Here is a 24,980-nt window from a genome sequence, read left to right as displayed (position 1 = left end):
TCACTGTGGGTTTTTCTTTTTCAATTATGTTGGCTTTCTGTTCCCTCTGAACTTGAGTGACAGAGTTTTTTTCAGGGGCTTGTTTTGTAGATCAGAAGGGGCCCCTGCTGTGACCTTTGCCAGGGTGTGGTAGTGCAGCCTTGGTGGTCGGCCCTGGGAAGATGGTCTTGCTTGCCAGCTCTTTGTCCTCACCGGTTTCAAAGAAGGAGAAAAACTAGGAGAAGGCAGGGCTGTTTTCCCAGAAAGCAGGTTATAAAGGAAACAAGGACACTGGGTTTGTTTGGATGCATGCATACACAGCGGCTTTAAAATATTTGTAATTATTTTGAGTCTCTCTGCTAGTAGGGAAAAATAAATACATTTTAGTGTCATCTATTCATTGACAAACTTTTTAGGAGAAAAAATAATAAATATTATTTAAATAGGTCTCATTCATACAGTGTATGAGTAGATCATTTGGGAAATTGTCCGCAAAAATTTTTAAACAGTTCTGTTTATGCTGAATAGTCTAGTAATGTTTTGTCCTTTATTTTCAATATTTGATGAACATTTTATTTTGGTGTTGAAATTTTAGTTGATAGATGCTAGTACATGACTGTGTTGTAATAAAGTGAGGTTTTCTGAAAAAAAAAAAAAAAAAAAAAAAAAAAAAGAATATTCCAAACAGAAAAACGGGAATAGTATTATGTTCTCAGTCAGTGCAGCAAAGCATCATGGGAAGTTTATACATCTACAGTGAATTGTTACCTGGCCTTATCCAGTGTTCAGAAATCTAAGTGTTAAACTGAAGAAGAATGGAGATCCACCTAATGAAGGTTCTAGGGAAATAAGAAGTGCCGATGGTGGATGTTTCAGAAGTATGTGGAAACACAGATCCCAGAGAAATGAGACTAGGAAACGGAATGCACGCAGGCACCCCAATCGTTTTTTAAAGTCAAGTGCCTTGACATGGTAGATGTTTAACAATAGCAATGACCTTAGAAATAGTCAGTAATTAGGGCAGAGTTCTTAAAAGAGGAACCCAAAGGTGTAATGCAATAAAATAAGAAATTGAAAGATGTTGAATGTTTAAAAAAAAAAAAAAAAGGAAACCAAAAAACTGAAAATATAATGACATAAAATTGTAAAAGAGATTTAAGCTGGTCCAGGTCTGATGGATTGAGCCTTGGATTATACAAATTTCATTTGTTCTAAGTTAACCACTTAGAGTACACCATGAGCAGTGACTTTCTAAGCTAGGGTCTTTGGAATTGATTGGCTCCTGTTGTACTGTCTTGAGAGGAAAGTCCAAGGTAAATTTAAGCTGACAAACCACACAGTAATGCCTTCCTGCCATGGTTCTTACAGTGTTGTCCCTGGGTCAACATCATCCCTTGAAGTTCCGTTCCACCCACACCCGTTAAGCTTTGACAAGCCCACAAGGACACTGCTGTACAAGCTAAGTTTGAAAGGCACCGGTTTAAGCTATGGGATGGTCTCTTGGTCCATGCTGCTCGTCTTGGTGGCCTGTCCCCTACTACAGAAGTTCACCAGCTCTGCCCATACATGTGACTCAGCAGTCTGTCTCTGTTCTCCTTGTGTCGAGGACAGACAGCTGTGGCATGCCTCTGCAGTGATAGGCAGGTGTGGCCTTTGGACCGTGTATGCAATTGGCTCGTGGTCCGTTAGTTCAGGGATGTCACAGAGTTTCAGGGCCAGCATCCTCAGGTGATAGATTTATTTCCCAACCTCTTGTTAAAAGTCATTTTGTACTGAGCATCTCTGGGTATGTATAGAGAATAAGTTGCTTAAAGGTAAGAAAAATAAACAGCTTTAAATAACAACGAATCATTTTCAGGAGCTCGTGAAATAACTCAGCAAGTGAAGTGCTTACCACGCATGAGTGAGGAGGACCTGAGTTCAGTCCTTCACATCCCTGAGGAGAACTGGGTGGAACAGTGTTTACATATGATCCCCGTGCTGAGAGGCTGAGAAAGTTGGGTCAGCCTAGCACGGCCGGCCCTAGGTGCCAGTGAGAGATAACCTTCTCACAACACAAGGTGGATGACTCCTGAGGCATGGCACCAAGGTTGACCTCCCGCAACGCACGGCTGCACACACCAATGTATGTTCACACATGCCTACACATACACACGCGTACACACTCACGCAAAATGGATGGTTTTCTCTATGAGCTTACTTTCTTTAGTTTCTGTTTATTTATCATCCATAAGAATTTAATATTTCTTCGCCTCGTTATACAAGGCCCTGTTCTTTTTTTTAGCTTTTAATCAATTATGAACATGTTAAATATACACCTGGCGGGTAATTCTGTTGAATTTGTGATGTAAAATGTAATGTGAAATTTGGAACTTGATAGTGAAAAATTTAAAGACCAGGGAACGGGTTTTAAGTGTTCAGAAGTCTTAGGTCACAGTTCGCATCATCTCTCAGGTATAATTCATTTCAAATACATGCTCAAAACTGTTTTTGTCTGATACTCTTTCTGCAGTTCTTAATAAAGACTTGAAGACCACAAATAATTAAATGAGTGACACATAGTCCAGCAACAGTGAGATGTTAGGTATTTTCATCTGTTGGAAAAGTACCATAAAATGAATCCCAAGAAGCTGGGCCATTGTTTTGACACCAAGTGGAATTAAACTATTTTAAACTCAGGAGCTAATTTTAGCTTCCATGTATTTCCAGGTAAATTTAATCCACAAGTATGGGATTCATTTGCTTTAGATCTGAAAATGTCATTTTGGGAAAGGCGTTTGATGTTCAGGAAATCTTGTGAGACCTTTAATAAGCCTCTTAAATCCAGAGAGTTATGTTTTGCCGCAAGGAAGAGGAACCTATGCCTTGAGTTTTTCTTACCTCTTAAGTGAAAACTTTGGGCCTTGAGAAGATGGCGAATCTGGCCAAATGCAGCCAGACTCGTTGGCGCGTTGAGGAAATCAGAGCATCTAATGTGAAGAAATATAAATCAGTGTATATCCTGGGAGCTTCGTACAGATTCTCCTACAGAGGTCAATGAGAGCAGGGCAGTAACACATTTTATTTAAACAATTTCAAGTAAATCACCCTCTTTGGAAGAAATAATCAACAGAGGCTGTGCAGAAGTGGTCTGCTCCATAGTGTACAACAGATGTACACTATACAATAGTGTACAGTACAATAGAAATATGTTCCAGAGCTCTGTGTCATTAATAAAGCCTTCAAATGTGCCGTAGGAACACCCACAGCTGCCCCATACCCTTTATTCTGATCATTTCCATTGTTAATCTCTGAAAAGGTTTTTAATACAGTATAAAACATTGAAGAAAACAAACTGCTATGAAGCTAAACACCCAGGTAGCTAAGCGAATTAAAATTTCATTCAGTAGTTGCACACTGTCTGTTTGACTTTTTATTTTCTCTCCTCATCTCCCAGTGAGGAAATGACTCAGGTGACTTGGAAGAAATCTGCCACATGTTTTCCAGGGGTGTTTTTCATTTGGGTGCCTGAAGTTGCTGACTTCTTAAGCCATTTACTTCACATTAGAGGAATAACATGATTCTATTAATCCTCTGAACAAAGTATAACAATTAAGCCATTTTTCTTCTCTTCGTGACTCATGAGTGTGTGATAACTTCCATCATTTCATGCTTCGGAACTCAGTGTTGATTTATTGATATTATATGTGATACAGTTTAGAAAGGTACATTTAGCATACCCCAAATATATCGCCACTAAAAAAATCTCTTGGTGGTCAGTTGTGTGATTAGTAACTAGAAAGACAGACATCAAAAGTGAAGGGTTCCTGCGGAACAGAGCAGACTTGCTCAGACATGGGCTAAAAAGCAAAATAAGAAGCATGTGTGTGTGGGGGCCTGGGATAAGAGTAGGAAGAAAAATGGCTGCATGCGGGGAAGTGAGTTTGAATCCCCAGCAGGCAGGTTAAAAAGCTGGGTGTGAGGTGCCCGCCTATAATCCCAGCCCCTTCAGGAGGCAGAGAAAAGAAGGTGTGGTGTGTCATAGGGGTGGGTACGGATTGGCCACCCAGTCTAACCAGTTGGTGAGTTCTAGGTTCAGTGAGTGACCCTGTCTCACAAAGTAAAGTGGAGAGCAGAGGGAGAGGACATCTGCACAGCACACACACACACACACACACACACACACACACACACACACACACACAAGCACACAGTGGGACAGGGAGGTGGGGAGACTGAACTTACCCACCTGGACAAAGAGAAAGGAAAAAAACTCACTGTGAAGAAAAGCCTGCGGGTTCTCTGACAGTTTGAATCCCCAGGGTGGACACAGGGGTCAGGCGGGCAGGAAGAGTAATTGGAAATTATCAAAGATCCTCAGAGAGACCCAAAGACTAAAGTTACTAAGCAGTGACCAAGAAGTCAGGAAATGGGGACAAGAAGAAATAAGAGGAAATCCAGGCTTTGTCCCTGGTAACTTCATAGTTGTGACATGACCCATACACAGACACATCACAGACTCCATTAAAAACACAAACACAGGGTGGGAACAGCATTGTAAAGGTCGGCCCAAAGGCACATCAACAAAGAACCAGATCTTTTCCATTTCCAAAGACAAAAGAGCAAGCTTTAATTGTGCTGCAGATCATCAAGTAATCCTTGCCATTTGTGGGAGCTGCTCAGAGTTCCAAGTTAATGAGGCACCAGAGCTGAGCTCTGCCTTTCCCATCCCTTGTTGTTGTTGTTGTTGTTGTTGTTAAACAGAAGCCCCTCCCCTCCCGATTCCAAAGCCACAAAGCAACTGTTAGTGTTTGGTGACCTTCCGCACCAGCTGTCTTTGGGGCTTTGAAATTGATTTTCCTCATCTCGGTCTCTGATAGTCAGTCTTCAAGTGTGCTTCTCCAGGCCCCGTCGCCAGAGTGAAAACAGGGGTGCAAATAGCTGAGGAACTGGAGGCAGGCGTCACGCAGGGCATCATTAGAGACATCAGAGCGAAATCAGGCTGCTGAAAAAGCAGCCACTGCTGCTTTATGGCCAAATACAATGGGGGGTGGGGGCGGGATGCTCACGCGAGTTACTGCTTCTTTTCCATTCCCAAATATGGTTCGAAGAGTAAAGAAAAATTCAGTCATTATTCTGCAAACCTCACATGGAAGCCAGGTCAAAAACATGGTGGTGTTGTCGTTGTTGTTGTTGTTTTTAATAGTAATTTTTTGCAGAATTTTTTTTTTTCTATATGTGAGAAGCACATTCTCATAGCTGAGTGGGGCCTGGCCAGGAGCTGTAGGATGAGAAGCTAATGGCGTGCAGAAACAGGCCTCGTGGAGAATTAGGTGACAAGATAGCTTCTCCGTATGGGAAGTCATCACGCATGCTTTGTACGGCTGAATTTCAATATTCATGAAATATTTGTGGAGTTGGAAACATAAAGGAAGTGCTATACCGACCCTTAGGGGAAGTGCAAATGGGTTTAAAAGCTGTACTGATAGTAACATAAACCTCACAGTGTTTCCTCTTTTATGTAGTGCAATGGTAAAGGCGTTGCTGCCCTTCAAAGGATGACATTCTGCCCAAACCTCCACATTAGCCCAGGTCTACCCGATGAGGAACCACATGTCTGTCCTCTGCTGTAGTAAAGACACAGACGTGGCTTTTCCTTCTCCGCCTAAGAGCTTGTGCGCGGATGTTTTACTGTGTCTGTTTTCAGGCTTCATTTGACCGGAAGGGGTCAGTCAGCGAGCAAATGGTGATTTTGAAGTACACCAAATTAAACCTTTCCTGATTCTTTCCTACATCTTAGGAAGGTATCCGAACATCCCGACTGCCCGTGATTTTAAATGTAAGACACGGGTGAGGTGCTCCTTTTTCAATACTTTGTAAACTTGGGCATCAATTATACTCTATGCTCCCCATCCCTATGTCTCTTCTAATACTCATTTAGGTGGATAAGGAGAAAATACCTCACTCCAGGGAGTAAAGGTAACTCCCCCCTCCAAAAAAAATTAATATTTTCTCTTGCAGTGGACAAAAGTATGCATTTAATAAACTGGAAACTCTTTGGAGGAAATGGGTTTTTGGTTCCACTAATATTGATTGGTAATGTCGCTAAGGATCAAACCTGAAACTTTTATGTCTGTTTAGTCACATGCTGTTCCACTGAAGTACACCCCTGGGTCCTACATTTGTGTTTTTAGTAATATATCAAAGTTGCATTTTTGTTATCTAGAGAAAATAATTTCGTGACCATTTAAAGCTAGTATTTGAAAGAGAGTTCCTTGCCAGAACCTGCAGTCATGGCGTGTACTGAGACCTCGGGTTTGCAAACAGGGACAGAGACGTCTGATTTGAAGTCAGCATCTAGGAAAAGCTCATCCTCTCATCGTGTGTATAGATATTCACATTTCTAGTGTCCAGCCTTGAGGGCTAGGGCCGTGGTCTTGAAAGTCGCAGAGTCCGGTTCCAATCCCATCCCTCATTAAGAAATTATTCAGACCACTTCCTATCAGTCAGTGTTCCGTTGCTGTGACAAAACGCCGGAGGCAGCCAGAGGTGCAGACGGTTCACTTGAGCTGAGGGTTTGGGTCTCCCATGGCCTGCTCCGTGTGTGGCAAAGCAGAAACACCATGCTAGGGAGGATGGAGAGGAGTGATGGTCTTACCTCATCGTAGCCAAGAAGTGGGAAGCGGAGGAGGTGCAGGAAGGGATGAAAGGAGAGAGAATGGCGGCGGGGGCGGGGCAAAGAGAATTACCCCCAATCACCTCCTTGCTTCAAGTAGACTCCACCCCTCCCGGTTTTCACCACTGCCCATAATGCCATCACATTCTGACTCCATCATTGGACTGAAACCCTGATGGGTTTAGTAATCACCTGGCCGCCACGCTGGGTGAATTCCACTCACTAAAACCAGCCGGCCTGTTGCGTTCCGAGAGACTGCCCACCCCTCAAATAGGTCTCTTTGCTTTGCTAAGCAGTAATATGCCTAAAATCATGAGCTTGTTCCCTCCCGTCCAACGCTCATGGGCCCTTGCGATGGCTGAAGTATTTTAGAGTCTTCTACAGTCAATTTAAATCTCACAAGTCCTACGACAAAAAAAAAAAACAACTACAGAGAGAGGTTAAGGAAGCTTTCTAAAGGCACATACCTAGTGAATAGGAAAGATTTTAAACGTTAGCGGTCGAACTTCCCAGGTCTCTGCTATACCTGTTCGATATATTTAGCCTTTTTTAAATACACAGTAAGGGTATGAGTGTTAAAATGGAAAATACTTAGTGATGAACCCCATAAATGCATCTCGCATAAAGGCTATACCATACTATGGCAGAGAATGAAAGGACCCTTTTAACCTCTTGAATGTAAAAAATTATAGCCTGCTGACTGCATTGGATACCTTAGAATAGGGATGTAATAATAGTCCGTGTTAGGGCCGGGATGTGAGCAGTATTATCATGCGAAATGAAAGCCAGGGAACACGGAGTGTTTTTAAATTTGAACACTTTTTTCATTGTTAACAAGCGTCTAAGAGAACATGAAGCGGAGATGGTCATGTGGTGGGGAGTGGGTACCGGCAGAGTTGAAGCGGGGGACGGGGGACTGATGTGGTCAAAATATATTGCATACACGTACGGAATTCTCTAAGACTGAATAAAAAAGTAAAAATAAAAGAGTCTTAGACTCGGTCACCTTTCCAAAGAGTTTCTTACTCGATGGCTATGCCGTCTGATCCTTAAATTGCTGCCTCGACATTCCTAAGCTGCAATTTGGGGGCCGTTGGCCCATTGTGTAGTTCCGTGAGAGAGTCTGTCTCTGTGTGATCTACAAGCTGCTTCGCCGACCTCATCATTTATTTAGGTTAGGTTTTAAACTATATTCTGTGAGTCTCTCCCTCCCCCAGCCCCCACAAGATTTTACCTTGCTGATTACATTTGACACCGGCTAAAAATAGAACAGTTGACAAGCTCAGAGACTTGACCAGCTGCCCTTTTCAAGCTTAAGAGTCCTCAGCAATGCCCCCCCCGGGGGGGGGGGGGGAGGAGGCTAGAGTGAGAATACTTCCCGTGAGGCAGCACACCATTGGTGGGACATGGGCACATGCTCGTACGTGAGCACACATTCTCCTGGAATGCGCCTGCACGCACAGCTGTGAACTAGGACCGACCACCTTTATAATAGGAATTACGAAGAACTACTCATGAGGCCATTCATCATTGTGCGAGTTCAAGTCCGTCAGTTCTCACCTCTCACTGTGTATGGGTTCCGAGGATGTTCCAGCGTGCTTACGTTCAGGAGACAGTGTGACTAGGGTCATATCATTCCATCGCCTCTCAAGATGGCTCCTTGAAACCACAGGGATTACCTGTGTGCATATGCCCTGCCATACACTATCGAAATCATTCTCAAGTCACTTTTATGATAGAGCTCTTAAGCTGAACCATTGCCTTAAATTTTAACTTTTAAAATCAGATGAGGGCCAGTGAGATGGATCGTCAGGTAAGGATGCCTGCTGCCAAGCCGAACAACCTGCATGATATTGTTGGAGCCCACACAGTGAAAGGCGAGAACTGACTCACACAAGCTTTCTTCCACACATGCTCCATGGCATGCCTGCATGTACACACACACACACACACACACACACACACACACACACACACACGAAACAAATAGATGATATGAACCAAGGCTTGGGATGTAGGTTTTGCTGGTAGAGTGCTTGCCCAGCATGTGTGAGGCCTTGGGTTTGATGTCATGTACCTCATCAACTTGAGGTGATGTGGCCCACCCACCTACAATCTCAACTCAAGAGGTAGAGCAGGAAGGTCAGGAGTTCAAGGTCATCTTCAGTTGCATAGTGAGTTCCAAGCCAGCCTGCCTTACCTGAGACCTTATCTCAAAACAAAATATGTGAGGTAGATGAGAGGAAGGAAGGGACAGAAAGAGAGAGAGAGACTAGGCTGACTCCGCAAGGGCCACAGAAGAGAGTCAGTCCCTGTGCGTCCGTCCTTTGTCGTATGTTAACATATTCCCCTCTTAACACGACCGTGTCTTACGATGATATTCTCCCTTTCCACAGGCATTTCCTATTCAAAACAGGGACAGGGACGACGCCACTGTTCAGTACGGCAACCCCGGGTTACACGATGGCATCTGGCTCTGTTTATTCGCCGCCTACCCGGCCACTTCCTCGAAACACCCTCTCAAGAAGTGCTTTTAAATTCAAGAAATCGTCCAAGTACTGCAGCTGGAGGTGCACAGCACTGTGTGCTGTAGGGGTCTCGGTGCTCCTGGCCATACTCCTGTCCTACTTCATAGGTAAGACCAAGGCTGGGAACCGCCTTGCCCGTCAGCTGCGGCACGGCAGTATTGTGTCGCTTGTTTTGTCTGTTGATTTGGGTCTGGAGTCTATTGTGAGATATTGTCTTGTCAAGTCATTCATTGTTGATGACCTGGTAGAAATCAGGACATTTTCAAGTCATTTCAGTAGATGTGATAAGTAGAAAAACAGACATGGTGGACAGTTCATTTCCATAAGTGCTAATTGTACTCTTGGATATCAGAGTGATTGTATGTCTGATATAGATGCCATCACTCATAAAATATTGATGACTATGACATTTCCTACGTACAAAATCATTCATGGACTTGGAGGATTCAGTACTGTGTAGGAATCTCCTTCAATCCATGCTCAGTAATTAGGGACTCTCTGCTGTCCGTGGTATTATATGTCTTCCAGTGAACTCAGCTGTCTACATGTAAACCTCATCACTCCGAACTATTATCTTCTATTCAGGAACACTCCAGAGAACTGAGCCTCTTCGAGTCATGAATGGTTCCATACTCGTTCATATATGTGAGGTTTTCACCTCTTCTAGTGCATTCCTCATTATTTTCACTTAGTTTAATATTTTACAATGTATTTGGGCATTTATACCGCTGGCAATAGATGTCAGAAAGACGACATTTATTTTGATCTGCTTCTATGGAAAAGGAAAAGGCCTTTGCATTGAAATGCTAATGGTGCTCACTAAGATAAATCACAGGCTGTGTGGTTTATACACCAAGAGCAAGAGCCAGTGATGCATCCCCAAGTTTACAAAGCAATTTGTGATGCCCCATGAAATTCTATCACTAAAGACGAGTATCCCAGAGCTCTGTATAGGATGCTGTATGCTCTTACAGTGAGTCTTTCTCTGCCAGTCCCTGCAATATTCCTCAGATATAAATTATGTGCTTTGGAATGTGAAGTAACCATCTTGAGTCTCTGTGGTTAATGGAAATGCAGAACTGTAGAGCATGGAAGAACTTCGGAGATAATTGAGTCAGGGATGGCAGCCGGGTGGCATGTTATGGACTGTTATTTCGAATTCTTGGACCGTGGATGACATCACTAATGATTCGGAGCTCAGTTTCACTCTGAACATGGAGACATCCTCATTATCCTCATCAGAATGCTCAGACAACCCTGCAACAGTCACCACCCATCAATCAGAGGAAAGCGAGAAGAAATCCAGCCATCATTTTTTTTTATCTAAGTTTACTTCCTCCTCCTAAGATAGTCAGGCCAGGTACCATGCCATCGCTCAGCCTCACACCCTGGTGAGACCACACTGTGCGTGTGATACTCTCAGGTGCCCGGCAGCTTCCCGGCAGCATCAGTATTCAGGGTTAATTTCTAGTACTCAATTAGAAAATACCCTGGCCATTAAGAGAATCCTCTCTAGTTAGCTGTATAAATTATTTGTAGCTGTCAGAAGTGTGCCGCTGAAGAATTTTAAATGAATCCGAAATGTGCGAGTCTTAAATGGAACGTGGTCAATTACCCATATGTGTTTGTAGGGGATTTTTTTTTTAAACATGGTGCGTGGCAGACAGATGCTGTGGCATGGCCTGGCATCGCTGTTGGGCTGACCCGTCCTGTGTCTGTGGTGATTGGCAAGTGTCTATCCTTGCAGTGGTTTGGAGGTCGGCCCTACATGATCTTACTTTATTTTGCAGTGTGGTGTCAATAGTCTGACGGTACATGGCTGCCACGTGCATCCTTTCTAAAGAGTCCTTTAGTAAATATAATTATCAAACTTCTAAATGAAACCTCAAAAATTTTCCTCTTTCTTGCATTCCACGATTCATTAGTCAGCCATCAACATCTTCCTTTAGATACAAAGTATCAAAAGAAGATACTCGGGTATCATTAATGCACCCTTTTCTCTTCCCTTTTGATTTTCCCCACCTGGCATAGCCCAAACACTCATGTCTTCCTTTGAGTTCCATACAGGTGTTTGCAGGACATTTGTTTTGGTTGCATTAATGTCCTGGGAAGGGAGGAGATAAGATTCCAATGGTTCCTAGCAAAAATTACTTAAGTCATCAGAAATTCTGCTTAGCGTTTTCATCGACGTTCCTGTATGTAAATGAGGATTATAATAACAGGGCTGTTTGTAAATCAGATTAAGCATTTTGTTTCTTCATCAGTCCGTGCAATAAATCTTTTTTGATTAGAGATGTTGCCTCCCCCCCTTTGAAAAGAGAACAGACCACTTCTCTCAAAGAAGGTTGTCCTTGGCTAGGAAGTGTGCCTGAAAAGCAGAGAGAGAAAGAGAAAGAACAGAGCAGAAAGGAGAGAGGAGAGAGAGGTGATGCCTGCCTGCCTGCCCGGCCAGATCAGTCTGATAAAGCACAGCATCACTAGGGAGACAGTATCATCCTCAGCTCTACTTCACCCATTCATAGAAATGACCCCATCCTTAGACCTTGTTCTTGTCTCTCAGGTTGATTGTTAATATGAAGCAAAAGCTTAAGAAATGAGGGGTTTAAAAAAAAAAAGCTGAAGGAATTATTCCAGAATATTCAAGAATGTTCTTTGTACCTCCCAGTGCGATAATGAGAAATTAGGGGAATGTGTCTGTCCCCTGCCTCTTTCCTGAGGTGAAGTCTCGATGGTCAGGGTGGAGAACTTCTGAAAGACGGGGAGGAGGGGAGAGACACACAGACTTGGCTGATTGTGCTTACCTGGTTCTCTCAAAACTTCAAAGAAGACAGAAAGACCCATGGAGAAGGTGAAAATTAATTGCAATCGTAGGACACCACTCTAAGCTCTTAGGTAGGGAGAGGGACTTAGCTGCTGAGTCCGGCGGTCTGTGTGATGCCCGGGCACACAGTGGGAGGAGAGAACCGGCTCCCTCAAGTTACCCCGGTACCGCGATTTTTTCCGCGCATGCGTGCAGCCTGAGATTCCAGCTGCACGCCGATTTTCCCCAGTCTTCCCGCAGTTATTTGCTGGGTCCTGTCTAAATCATTTTATTTATTGGCTACTCGTTCATTACTCAGTCCCCAAAACGCAGTGACTGTTCTGTGCGTGTGACCATGGACGTGTTCATGTATCCATGTGTGCTCATTTCATCAAATGGTTTTCATCAGTGGGAATTCGTTGAAGGAAGTTGCTGCGCAGGTGCGCTTTGAAAGAAGGCAGGTGCACTCTGAGCTTCGCAAGCCACCTTAATGTCACTGTCATTTGCATAAGCGCCTATGCTGCAGACAACTTTATATTTCATTATTATTTTTAACCATTGCCAATCTCTTTGATTAAACTTTCTTTTTTGTTTTAATGTATTGCAACTAATTGGAGGTTTTTTTCTGTATATTTTTTTATGTGTATGTATTTTTATTTCATGGGAGGGGTGGCATGCACACGCCACAGCATGTGTGTGGAGGTCAGAGGACAACTTTCGGGAGTCAGTTCTGTCCTTTGGGTGTGTTGCAGGGGTCAAGCAGATGTCAAGGTAGAGGCAGCGAGCACCTCTATCCACTGGGTCACATCACTGGCCTTCTGTTCTGCGCGTGCGTGCGTGCGTGCGTGCATGCGTGCATGCGTGTGTGTGTGTGTGTGTGTGTGTGTGTGTGTGTGTGTGTATGTGTGTCTGGGGGTGTGTTGAGGGCAGTTAGGATCTTGCTCTATACCTCTGACTGATGGGATACTGGCTCTGTAGAATAGGCTGGCCTCAAACTCACAGCAATCCACCTGCTTCCCCCTCCTGAATATTGAGATCACAGGAGTGATCTACCACATCTGGCTTCTCTGGGTGTGTGTGTGTGTGTGTGTGTGTGTGTGTGTGTGTGTGTGTTTTAACTTGAAGCAGCATTTATTAAAGATGTGAATATTTTGCCCTCTATGTTAAATATTTTTATAGCATTAGTAATTTCATTGTTGATTAGATATACCAATTTTCCTTGCAATTTATAGCTTTCCCACTGTACCTGTAAAGTCTATATTTAATCTGAGTAGCATTCTAAAAATACTCTTAAATTTATTCAGGAGCTTTGTTATTTTTGGTTGGTGCTACGCGTAGATCCACAGTATCCAGAGCATCCTTGCCTACTAGACAAGGACCCTACCCGTGACCTGCAAGCTCTCTACTGTTGAACGCCACCCCAGTTCCTCAATAACCATTTTAAATCTGTGTTGTACTGGATCCACCAGTAGATAATGAGGGTCCGAATTGGCTCTTCATTCTAGACACTCGGAATCAAGATAACAAGCTGTGTGTAAATCATACCTTTAACATTACATGCTTTCCTAACACTCGATGGCTAAAATAACAAAAAAGCAAACAAGGAAAATGCATAGCTTTGGCTAAAATATTGAACCAAAAACTTTCTGTAACCACGGTTTTTATTTGCCATATATATATATATATATATATATATATATATATATATATATATGGTCACACGTTACATGTGTGTATCTGTGCACGTGGAGTCCAGATGACTTCATCTGTTACTCTCCACTTTATTTTTTTGAGACAGGGCCCTTGCTGAGCCTGGAGCTAGCTCACTGGACTGGCCAGGAAGTGACTGGTCAGGAAGATCCAGGTACCTGCCTATCTCTGAATCCCCAGCACTGGGATTAACGGACGTGTGCCACCACACCCTGCATGTCACGTGGGTCCTGGTGATCTGAGCTCGGGTCCTCATGCTTACAACAGCAGGCACTGTATTGACGGAGCCATCTCCCCAGGCCACTGATCCAGCATGCTTTCATGAACTGGAGCTTGAGAGATGGCGTGGCAGGGTTGCCTGATGTTCATGGGAGGTCAGGGAAGAGAGCCATATGAATAGGAGCTAAGACACAGTCACAGCAGTGCCCGGGGAATACACACCGGACATTGCTTGAGATTGTGTGTAGGGCTCTCCTTTAATTTCCACAAACCGATGGATCAGCTCCATTTGACTAAAGGATATCTGTTCCTTTAAAAGGAATCCTGCCCAAAGTCACACCGCTAAGACATGGAGGAGATGAGTTCAGAAATTGTCAAGTAGCCCCATTGTATTTTAACTGTACTCCATGGGGTTCCTAAAGAACCGGAAAGAGGAAAGAAATTTAAGAAATGTAAACACACTGCAGTGAAAAAATCATCCAGTCTGTGTGTGTAAGGTTGCTTTGGGGGCATTCCAGAAGAGGTAACTGAGGAATGGAGTCCAGACTTCACACTTGAACGTGCCCAGGTGCCACGTGGGGATCTCGCTGAAATTCGTAGTCTGAGTCAGCAGATCTGAAGTGAGACAAGCTTGTGACTTGCCAACAGGGCCCCAGGTGCCGCTGCTGGGGTCCGTGGAACATATTTGGGCATCAAGGATCTCCGCAGCGCTGTCAAATGTTCCGTGTGATGATAGAAATGCCCTGTTGGCACACTGTCCAATTCATTAGCCACCAGTCACATCTGGCTGTTGAGCACTTGAAGTGTGGCTCATTAATTTAATGAACTGAAGTTTCCCTTTTCCTCTTAATTAATTTTAACTTGAACAGCCACAGGTGGCTAGTGGCTACCATTTGGTGATGACAGGACTAGAAGGCAGGTAAAAAAAAAAACAAGGCTTAAGTGAGAGATCGCGAGGCCCCGTGGAGTATGAGAATGAGCGGACAAGAGACTCCTCAGCTGATATATAATGGAGCATATGTGTTGTCGTTCGGCACATCCCGACTTACGGAAGAGCCAAATTCTTCTCGGCAGTCACGTGACGATTTTCTTTCTACTCCTGAGCTCCCAATTAAAAGCCTCTCCGATGTGTGACCTTTAAGGTGATAGGCCCTTACACACTAGAGATCCCTCTGATTCCTGAGCACAAATGTTAAGTCTAAGGATAATGCTGATTGTGGAATCAAAAAAAAAAAAAAATACCTGACCTACTTTCTTATTCTCTAATATATTCATCTTCCTTTTTTTTTTATTCTCCAAAATGGGAATTTAAAAGATGACCCATGATGGTCAGAACGGGTTGAAGACTCTCTGTGATTTGCTGTTGCTTCTGTTTGTGTTCACAATTATAGAGTGAATGGGCGTCTTCCTGCTGACACTTCCCTTACAGAGGACTGTTTTTCTCTGGTGAAGGATAACCTAAAGTTTTGATAGAAAAGGATCTAGAAACTCTGTGGTTCAATGTGAGCGTGAGTAGTGTCATTAAAGACAAATCAAAGTCCTGGTTGGACTTCGACCGCATCCGCCTGCAACCAGCCGCTCACATCAGCCTGCTCAGAGGCAGCGCAATGGACATCCGGCTTTGTATTCCACACGCCTCGAGGCAGAGGCTGCACATCCTCTGCTGTTTTTACCCTCCCTGGGAGCCTTGAAGGTGTCTGCACATGGTGTTAGTTACTTTTTCCACTGCTGGGAGGAAATAGCTGATGGAAGCAACTTGAGAGAGGAAGCGTTTTATTTCGGTTCACAGTTCCAGGGGAACAGCCAGAGAAACCATGGCGACGAGAGCTGCGGGCAGCCAATCACATTGCTTTCACAGACGGGAAGTGGAGAGACGGGAATGCCCATGCTTTAGCCGGCCTTCTGGAATCATCAACTTTGGGGCCCTGGGATGGAATGTCAGATGTAGGCTGGGTCTTCCAACCTCAGTTCACCTAATCTGTAACGATCACGCGGCTGCTCAGAGCTTCATCTCCAAGGCGATTGTAGATGCTATGTTGACAGTGTAAATCGTCAACTTTATCACCTTTCAACTTACAGGACACCGAGAAAACAAAAATATTATTAAAACGTGTTATGCCAGCATAGTTTCTTCGATTCCTGCCCTTTTGACTAGGTTTTTCCCTACCCAATAATTCATTTGACAGCAGATATTTGTTCTCCCATTTGTAATATGTAATTCAATGATGGTTATAGTCACCAGATTTTTCAACTGTCATCCCAACCAATTTCCAAACATTTCTATCACTCCCTAAAAAGGAACTCTGTGTCCTTCAACAGCCACTTTGCATGTCTTTGTGACAGCGCAGTTGGGTTTCTTCCTGTAGCGGAAAATAAAAAACTGAATTTTTTTTTTTTTTTGAGGTTTATAAATTTACTTCCCAGAGACTGTAGAAAATTCAGCATTACTTTTCTTTTGAGCTCCTTCCTGACACGTGCTATTAACCAAAGAGCCGCACGAATTTCCAATTCTCCTTTTCGTTTTCAAATACATATATGTTGTTATTTATTTCCATTGAACAGCTGCTACCAAGTGAGTCCTAAAATAGATGTTGTCATCTGTCTGCTAAAAGGGCCGTTTAACGGCAGGCGCATTCCCTGAACCTAGTAAAAAGCAACCTGCAGAGCCACGGTTCAATGCAGTTAGGATTTCTTAGCCGTTATCTGGGCTGCTTTTGAGCGTATTTGCATTTTTCGAACATCTTTACCTCTCTGTGTACCTTGAAATGGATTATGGTACTGGCTGTATGTATGCAACTCAGGGTCAGAGGGGAATGCGTGCCAAACCTTTATGCATCGTGGAAAATCAGCCACTTAAATATATGTGGCAAAATAAAACATGGGGTGACATTCTTTCTTTCTTTTCGGACGTATCACTGTAATAAAGCACTGTTTTAGTGGCTTGTAGGACACAGCCAGGCCATGAATCTCAGCCCGTTTTCACCATAGCTTCTCCCCTTAACTCTTCGATGCATTTACATTCAGAAAAAAAAAAAAAAATGCATTTTCCCTGAGATGGAAAAGGGAGCATTTTAATACTAATGGGATTTCATCGTGTTATAAGAAAGCTGTGTTGTCTGGATTTTAGAGGAGGGACGTTGTAAAGCTGAAATTTTGGAATCAATATTTTTTTTTTTTGGAACCATGAAATTAAGACACATTAAAGCATGATTCAGTGGTGGATGAAGGCCCAGAATGAAACAGCTTACCTGAGGGGAAAGAGAAAAATAGTAATTTGATTAAACATGTACCTGAAGAGCACTCTGAATCTCTGAACCCAAAAAAGAATAAGAATCTAGCAAAAAGTGAACTCTACAACGCTGTGCTTTCTTTTGTTTTGTTCCCAGTAAGAACAGTGCTTTGGTTCTCTCCACTTCTCCACCCTCTCTGAAGTTTGGCCATATTATTTTGCGTTCGGCCCTGGCTTTCGTGCATGGCAGGTCGTGGAAAACCCAGTGTGGTCTACTCCAGCTCTGGAATCCCCTAACAGTGATTCCAAGATGAGCTGATTTGTGATGGTGTAAATTTCTGCTGCGTTTTACTAGCATAGGATAACATATTTGGTTTTGAGTTTATCCTGCATCATCATTATCATCATTATCATCATCATTATCATCATCATTATTATTATTATCCACAAAAAGAAAAGCACTTCCCAAGCCAGGAACTCTTGCAAGCACTTATACCCCTCTCCCCCCTGGAAACAGTCTATTTCAACCTTAGCTAAAACAAATAATATCAAAAATAACGGTGTTTAGGCAGACTGTTCTTCCTTTGAATATAGGGATCTCTTGACTTGGAAAATAGTCTAGATTCGTAACAATTAGAAAAAAACTTTAAATTCAGCACACTAGTGGTAAATCGCTTGTCTGTGACATCCAGTGACATTCTCTGTCTGAGGCTAGCATGTCTGTAGACTGTAGCTGTTATCTACAAGCCATGACTGCTGAGAAGCACAGGGAAGCACGTAACCATCCCCATGCTACGATGCATAAGCATCTCTTGGGTCAGTGTGGTCACAGCATCTGCTTTTCCATTAGTGATACTGAGAGCATTGTGTTCCATGAGAACAGCCCAGAGAGTAAGGAGAGGAAAGGAAGCTACATACAGAAGGTAGAAGAACCGCTGCACAGACTGCTAGGACTTCCCAGAGACTTCGCTGTAAAATCTTCACGTTCCACGGCCTCCATATTTAATGGCACCATCTTAGAACTGAACAGATGAAGAAACGCTAAAACATATTCTCACGTTACATGCTTATTTTTCCCACCTCATCTGTAAATGTCTACAGACCGATCACCGTGTCCTTCTGTCCTCCTTCCTTGACGATGAGGAGTCTAAAGTTCTTCTCTGGTGCCTTTAGTTGTATGGTCAGCGTCCGTCTGAAGAGGAAGAATTCATTCATTCATCTACACATCCAGGGACCATTCATTCATTCAGTAGGTGTGTGGATTGGTTATCGTTGTAGGAGACGCACTGTCAGGGATTCAGCAGTGATAAAAGTATAGTCAGTGCCCTCTTACAGATTGTAATATTTTGGAGGACAGAGACACCTAGCAATTAATTACAGCTACCATGGCTACTTAAATATAAAAGATGAAGAAGGCTGGGGTGGGAGCTTGTGAGTCAATGGAAGAACTCTCTCGTGTGCTGTGACCAGGAAAGACAGGAAGGAGGGAGCAGAGATGGAGGGGGCGGAGAGGGGGAAAGAGACCAGAGAAGAGAGGGAGGAGGAGAGGAGGAGGGGACGAGGCAAGGAGGGATTATAGGAGACCAGCAGAGCATATCAAAGTCAAAGCTTACGGAATCTGAACATAAGAAAAAGGTATTACTACTAAACCTGCCTTTTGACTTAGGGACCAACTTTGCATTTTACCACGTGACCTAAACGTAACTCAAAAAGTCAGGTGTCAAAGACAAAAATCTGCGTGCAACTTAGAGGCAAGTTGTGAGATGCGTTTTTCCTCTTTGTTGACTGAGCTACAACTTTGGTCACAGTTAACATCTATAAGTGGAAAGAACTGTTGCTTTAGAAATTTTGGGTAACCGAGCTAAAATTGCCACAACAATTTATAGTCTTTTTTGTTTCTTTCTATAACATACATACTTTACAACTTTTATTTATAAAGCATGATCAGAGAAAAGTTTTTAAGACTGTTGAAGAGAAAGCAATTCTGAGTCCTTTAAAGCATTTGTTGAGTACTCTGTTAGTCTGTGGTGAAGAAATTCGTGTGTGTGTGTGTGAGTGTGTGTGTGTGTGTGTGTGTGTGTGTTATGCATGTATGGTGTAGTGTGTAGGTATATGTATGTGGTGTATGTATGTGTGGTCTGTAGGGTGTGTTGTGAATGTGTGGTGTGTTTGTGTTTTGTGTATGTGTGGTGTGAGGGGTGGTATGTGTCTGGACGTTTTAGATTTCAGAGACTGTGCATAGGTAAATGTGTTTTCTATTTGATCACAGAAGAATCAGCATATCTAATTTCTGTTATTGGGTCAGTGTTAAAAGTGCAAGAGCGGCCGGGCGGTGGTGGTGCACACCTTTAATCCCAGCACTCGGGAGACAGAGCCAGGTGGATTTCTGTGAGTTCGAGGCCAGCCTGGTCTACAGAGCGAGATCCAGGACAGGTGCAAAGCTACACAGAGAAACCCTGTCTCAGGAAAAAAAAAAAAAAAAGTGGCAAGAGCATCACTTTGGGTCCCTCCTGTTGGCCAGCATCACTTTGGGTCCCTCCTGTTGGCCAGCATCACTTTGGGTCCCTCCTGTTGGCCAGCATCACTTTGGGTCCCTCCTGTTGGCCAGCATCACTTTGGGTCCCTCCTGTTGGCCAGCATCACTTTGGGTCCCTCCTGTTGGCCAGCATCACTTTGGGTCCCTCCTGTTGGGCATCCCGCTTTGTTGTATTAAAGCAGAAGCTCAGTGCATGCTTCACTCTGACCTCACACTTTTACTCCTCTAGCTCTCAAATGCCAGGATTTAGAGCCTACCCTACACACCCAGCCCCTGCTGTACATTTTTGTTTGTTTGTTTTGTTTTTCAAGACAGGGTTTCCAACAGCCCTGGCTGTCCTGGATCTCGTTCTGTTGACCAGGCTGGCCTCTAACTCACAGAGAACTGCCTGCCTCTGCCTTCCGAGTGCTGGGATTAAAGGCGTGCTCCGCCACCGCCGCCGCCACCACCCAGACATTGCATTTTTTAAGCACACACCATACAATGAGTCAAAGAACAATTGTATTTTCTAGCTAGACCCCCTACGACACAATACTAAGAAATGATGTAGTGTTTTAAAAATGCTCGACGCTTCTGGCCCTTTCGATCTCAGTTCCATCTCATGCTGCTGATTTATCCGTGTTTCCAAAGAAGAGACCAGTGTCCCTATCCTGTGTGGCTCTCTGTTTGGACACCTACCCTGACTTTGGCTGGCATGGGGGTCAAGTGTTGGGGGCGGGCGTCTTCACCTTAATACTTCAGCCTTGGTCAGGCTCATCCCATCCTCTGTCTTTCTTTGCTCCAACACACTTTCTCCCCCTGACCACTTTCAGTGAACCTTCCTGACCCCCAGGAGAGAAGGCCGTTTCCACCCCATCCCCTCCCTTTCCCACCATGGTAAAAGCATGCCCTTTGCATCCATAGCTTCTGAAGTAGGAAGAAGCTCTTGGTTCTGAGAGGAACTTGTGGATTTCTGTTTGCTTTTCATAGTCTCCTCCTAGTTAACACCAGTGCCACAGTCGGTTTAGCTCCATTAAATATGAACTATTATGAATTCCTCCCCTAGACATCAATCCCATTAAGCATAACCAGGGTTGAATATCTCCTTTAGATACGGAATTCACAAATAGGAGTAAGACAGAGTCTTTGCTCCAGTGATCTCAGTTTTATAGGAGAAACTATGTCAAATGTGTGTTTCACGTTACAGATTTTTCTTCAATACCATTTCTGAAGTCTATGACCCTCCAAACTCGAGGTTTGAAGTTGTGTCTCTGCACTGTCATTTGCTGAGCAAGGTACCCCATAAACCTGAGGTCCCTCAGCAATATGAACAAACAGTAAATGGGAGGAAGATTTATATGATCTGAAGAAAAGCTAGATTGTGGGAAATAGTAAGTTTAGTAATAATAATATAACACGGCTTTGGGGAAGTATTTAACAAAATAACCCAGGTGCCATACAAAACTGCAAGTGTTCGCTTAATGTCAGTTGATGTCTTCGCTCTCCCCGCTCCGTGTTCTAACCCAGGCTGGCCTGGGACTCACCATGTAGCCCGGAGTGATTTCAACTGCCCAGCATCCTCCAGGACTGCTGGGATGATAGCGTGAGCCACCACACCTGGCTACCCACTGCTGTTTCTCATAGCGGCCTGATGAACCAAATATCAACGTCCACAGGTTTTCAAAACTGAAAGTTTTCGATGTAGAAGAATCAGTTACTTGTTCATTCTTAGAGCCAGTATTTCATAAAGGGACCGTGTCTGGATCATCTCATTTTGAATCTGTATCATAGGGTTTTTTTTGTTTTTTTTTTTCTGCTCCAATCTAAGAATTTGCAGGTTGGTTATGGACAGGAAAATTAACATTGGAATGACAAAAAGGGATTTCTTGCATTTTGAATTCTTCTCCTGTTGTATCTTATAAGGAAGGTCTAAGGGGAGAATTTCTCTGATGGCTGTTTAATACTTCTTTCATGGAAATTAATTTGTGAGCATGCATTTCTGCCTTGGTTTTACTAATATTGTTTATAGTTCATTCCATTCATCCATAGTAATGCTTTCTATTTACATAAGAGATGCTGGGTTTAGCACCAAGTTATCAAGTTCCCTCTTAAAGTAAGTGCAATAAAACCTTTACCAGTCATTTCAAAGGGAAAAAATGAGATGTATAAATATGAAATAGCCACTTTTAAAATAATATTGTAAAAAGTTCCCAATCATATCACAGAGGAGAGAGGTCCTTGTTTTTTTTGTTTTTTTGTTTTTTTGTTTTTTTTTTTAATTGGTATTTTGAGACAAGGTTTCTCTGTGTAACAGCTCTGGCTGTCCTTGAACTTGCTCTGTAGACACCTCGCTTTTTTTTTTCTGCAGGTCTTTGCTTGAGGTCTCTTCCTTCTAGATCAGTGGTTCTCAAACTGTGGGTCACAATCCTTTTTGGGAGTCCAGTGACCTTTCATGGGTCATTGAAAGACCATTTGCATATCAGATATTTACATTCAGTAATTTACATTTACTGTTAGATTCATAACAGTAGCAAAACTACAGTTATGAAGTTGCAACGAAAATCATTTTATGGTTGGGGGTGTCACCACAACATGAGGAACTGTATTCAAGGGTCACAGCGTTAGGAAGGTTGAGGACCACTGCTCTAGACCTTTAATCTTGTCATTCACTACATTTCTAGCTGTAACAAGCTAAATGCACAGAGTGGTGACTGAGCCCATGTGAGCTACGTTGAATTTGTAAATAGAACCCAACCATATTATCCCAGCCATCTCAGATAATCGTAACTTTCATCTTTATTTTCTATTTCCAGAGTAAAGATATTTTTAGATGCTTTTAGCTTCTTCAGAGATGTTCTTGCTGGTCTCGGAAAGGAATCACACCTAGAGAAGAGATGCGTGTGTAAAGTAGGAAAGTGGGCCATTTATTTTTAGGCAAGGAGAGTGATACCACCAAATGTAGACGGGAGGCTGCCCCTGGAGCAGATCTCCTGGGGCCAGACACTGCAGCTACCTCGGGTTTCTTTTGAAACACATCCCCAGCTGCTCTCCAAATAATCATTAATAATAGTTAAAATATGTTAATAATTAAGCACAAGTTATCTCCCAGGTGAGTAATCCCAGAGGAGCCTGGGGTCACTGGCTTCCCAAGACCTTTCGTCACCCTGTAGTGTGGGGTGAGAAGAGAGTCAAGGGAGAAGAGGTCAATGCTATCTGTCACAGTTACCTCTGCCTGCTAGGTGCAGCAGGGATATGGAAGCAGGGAAGTAGATGTCACAGCACACATCTCACAGACAGCGCAACTCGTGAGGAAAAAGAAAAAAAACTCTAAGTTTTTGGGGTGTTAATGAATAGCAACCCCCGTGAGCTGCCTATGCCTAAGACCCCAGAATGGCCATTGAAGTTGTTTACAGTTCCAGTCTGGAAACTACATGTATGCATATACATGCTGGAAGGCACCCATGCACACTCATAAATCATTCTCTCAGGGAAAGCAACACCTTGTGCTGAAATTAAACGATTATAAAGGATTTTTGTAGATTTTTTACCATAATTTAATACACCCACAGCCCTCTAAGAATCTTCATATTTTAATAGCTTGATCTCTTAATGATGGTAAAGTATCTTAACATTTCAAAGATTTCCTTTTTTCGGGGGCTCCTGAGTTCTACAACTGTTATTTTTGCGTGTTTATGTATGTGTGTTGGGGAGCAAGTGGGCAAGGACTCCACCACTGAGCTACACCGCCACCGCTCTGTTCTATATTATATGAAAATTCTGATGAAGCCAAGGGGGAGAATGTATGCTTAGTTAGGTCATTAGCATACATAAACATTTGTTGCATCGTCGTGGTCGTTCTGAAGGCTGCTGTGGAAGAAAGAAATCCAGATGAAGAAGGAGTCAGAACTACACGCCTCTGAATAATGAGCAGGAGCCATGGGGCTTCACGGCAGGCTGCTAATAACTGTCACTAATGAGTCCTTTGCCACCTCTGCCGAAGGAGGCAAAGGCGGTGTTTTGGCAGCCAGGGAATAGTATACAAATCACATAAATGATTTCAGTCTGGATTTTGAATGTTCTTGAAATCGCCGTATTCTTTAACGTTGACAATTGGTCCTCCAAGATCCTCTGGCCTGGTGATGGCTTGTCCCCTTTGGCCGGTGAGTGCATTGGTGATCTTTCTGTTAAACCAGAGGATGAATGAGTCTTTCAGTCAGTGAGCCCCCAAACTAGAGAAAACCAGAAACAGGAGGGGGGAAAAGTCTGCCTTAGAAATCCTTACTTCATTCTCTCTGTGACCAGAGCAACAGCCCGATTTTCCTCAGCCTCTACACTGGCCATCGGTGAGCAGTGGGAAGGACCATTTCCTAGGCAGTATCTGTAGGTGTTCTCTACGGCATCTGTGGAGGAAGAAAAGATGGACTTTCAGAAGTAGAATTTTAAAATCTCATCGTGCATAAGATAATATGAATCAAATGTGGCAGAGGCAAACGTGTAAATTAAATCTGTTTATTCCCATCAAGACATGTTGATGGCCATTCATTTGTGGCCCACGACAAAAAAAGGAGGGAGAAACAAAATACAGTAGAAATATAAAATATGGGCAGCCATTCCTATACTTTCCTCTCTTCTTTCTCCTCCCTAAATCTGCTCATTCAGAAGCTTGTGATTTTAGAATGTCATCTTAAATTCTCAGAGGAACTTGCCACATCAAACATTGGTTTTCTTGAATACAAAAATATGTAGTTGATAAAGAGAATAATTTCCTTTCTCATAATGACAACTGAAAAACATATGGATGTGAAAGCTTGGGTGAGAAATACTGATTTTTAAAAGAACCATATTTGGGTCAGCAAAGTATAGGCTGTTGAAATAATATTAGCCCTGAAAGCTAATAACAAATAGTAATGGATTCGAATGCCAAAATATTGCCTAACACATTCTGTCAATGTGCATATAAACACAGCAGGAAATCCAAAACAAAAACTAATTTATGGGAAATGATGTCCTCCTAATGATGGCGTAGACTGTGGGGGTCCACATTATAAACTACAGTCTTTACATGAGAGGCTTCATTCTACATAGAAAACGTGGTTGCTTTCTGGAAGTATATATCATGTCTAATCATTGCCCTATATTTAAGGGTATTTTTCTTATTTTTTTTCTATGAAGCCTAGTCATTCCACATGTGTCTCATGTCTGTTTAGATATTCACGAATTAAAAGATAAGTTCCAGAATCCAGCACTCAGAGACATCTCTTAGGACAGCTGCACAAAGTAAAAAAAAAAAAAAAAAAAAAAAAAAAAAAAAAAAAAAAAAAAAAAAAGATAAGAAATGAAAAATC

General features: G+C 43.0%; 1 protein-coding gene across 10 annotated transcripts in view; it reads left to right on the top strand.

Moving 5' to 3' along the window:
• Tenm3 (teneurin transmembrane protein 3) overlaps window positions 1-24,980 on the top strand; it is a 727,726-nt gene that overhangs the window by 552,964 nt on the left and 149,782 nt on the right. For all 10 annotated transcript variants that reach the window (XM_028854524.2, XM_028854525.2, XM_028854518.2 and 7 more), the window contains one exon: window positions 9,031-9,269. In XM_028854524.2, coding sequence (XP_028710357.1) covers window positions 9,031-9,269 — 239 coding nt within the window. The remainder of the gene's footprint in view (window positions 1-9,030; window positions 9,270-24,980) is intronic.

Source organism: Peromyscus leucopus, chromosome 17, assembly GCF_004664715.2.
Source record: "Peromyscus leucopus breed LL Stock chromosome 17, UCI_PerLeu_2.1, whole genome shotgun sequence".
Taxonomy (NCBI): domain Eukaryota; kingdom Metazoa; phylum Chordata; class Mammalia; order Rodentia; family Cricetidae; genus Peromyscus; species Peromyscus leucopus.
This window is presented reverse-complemented; position numbering and strand designations above follow the sequence as displayed.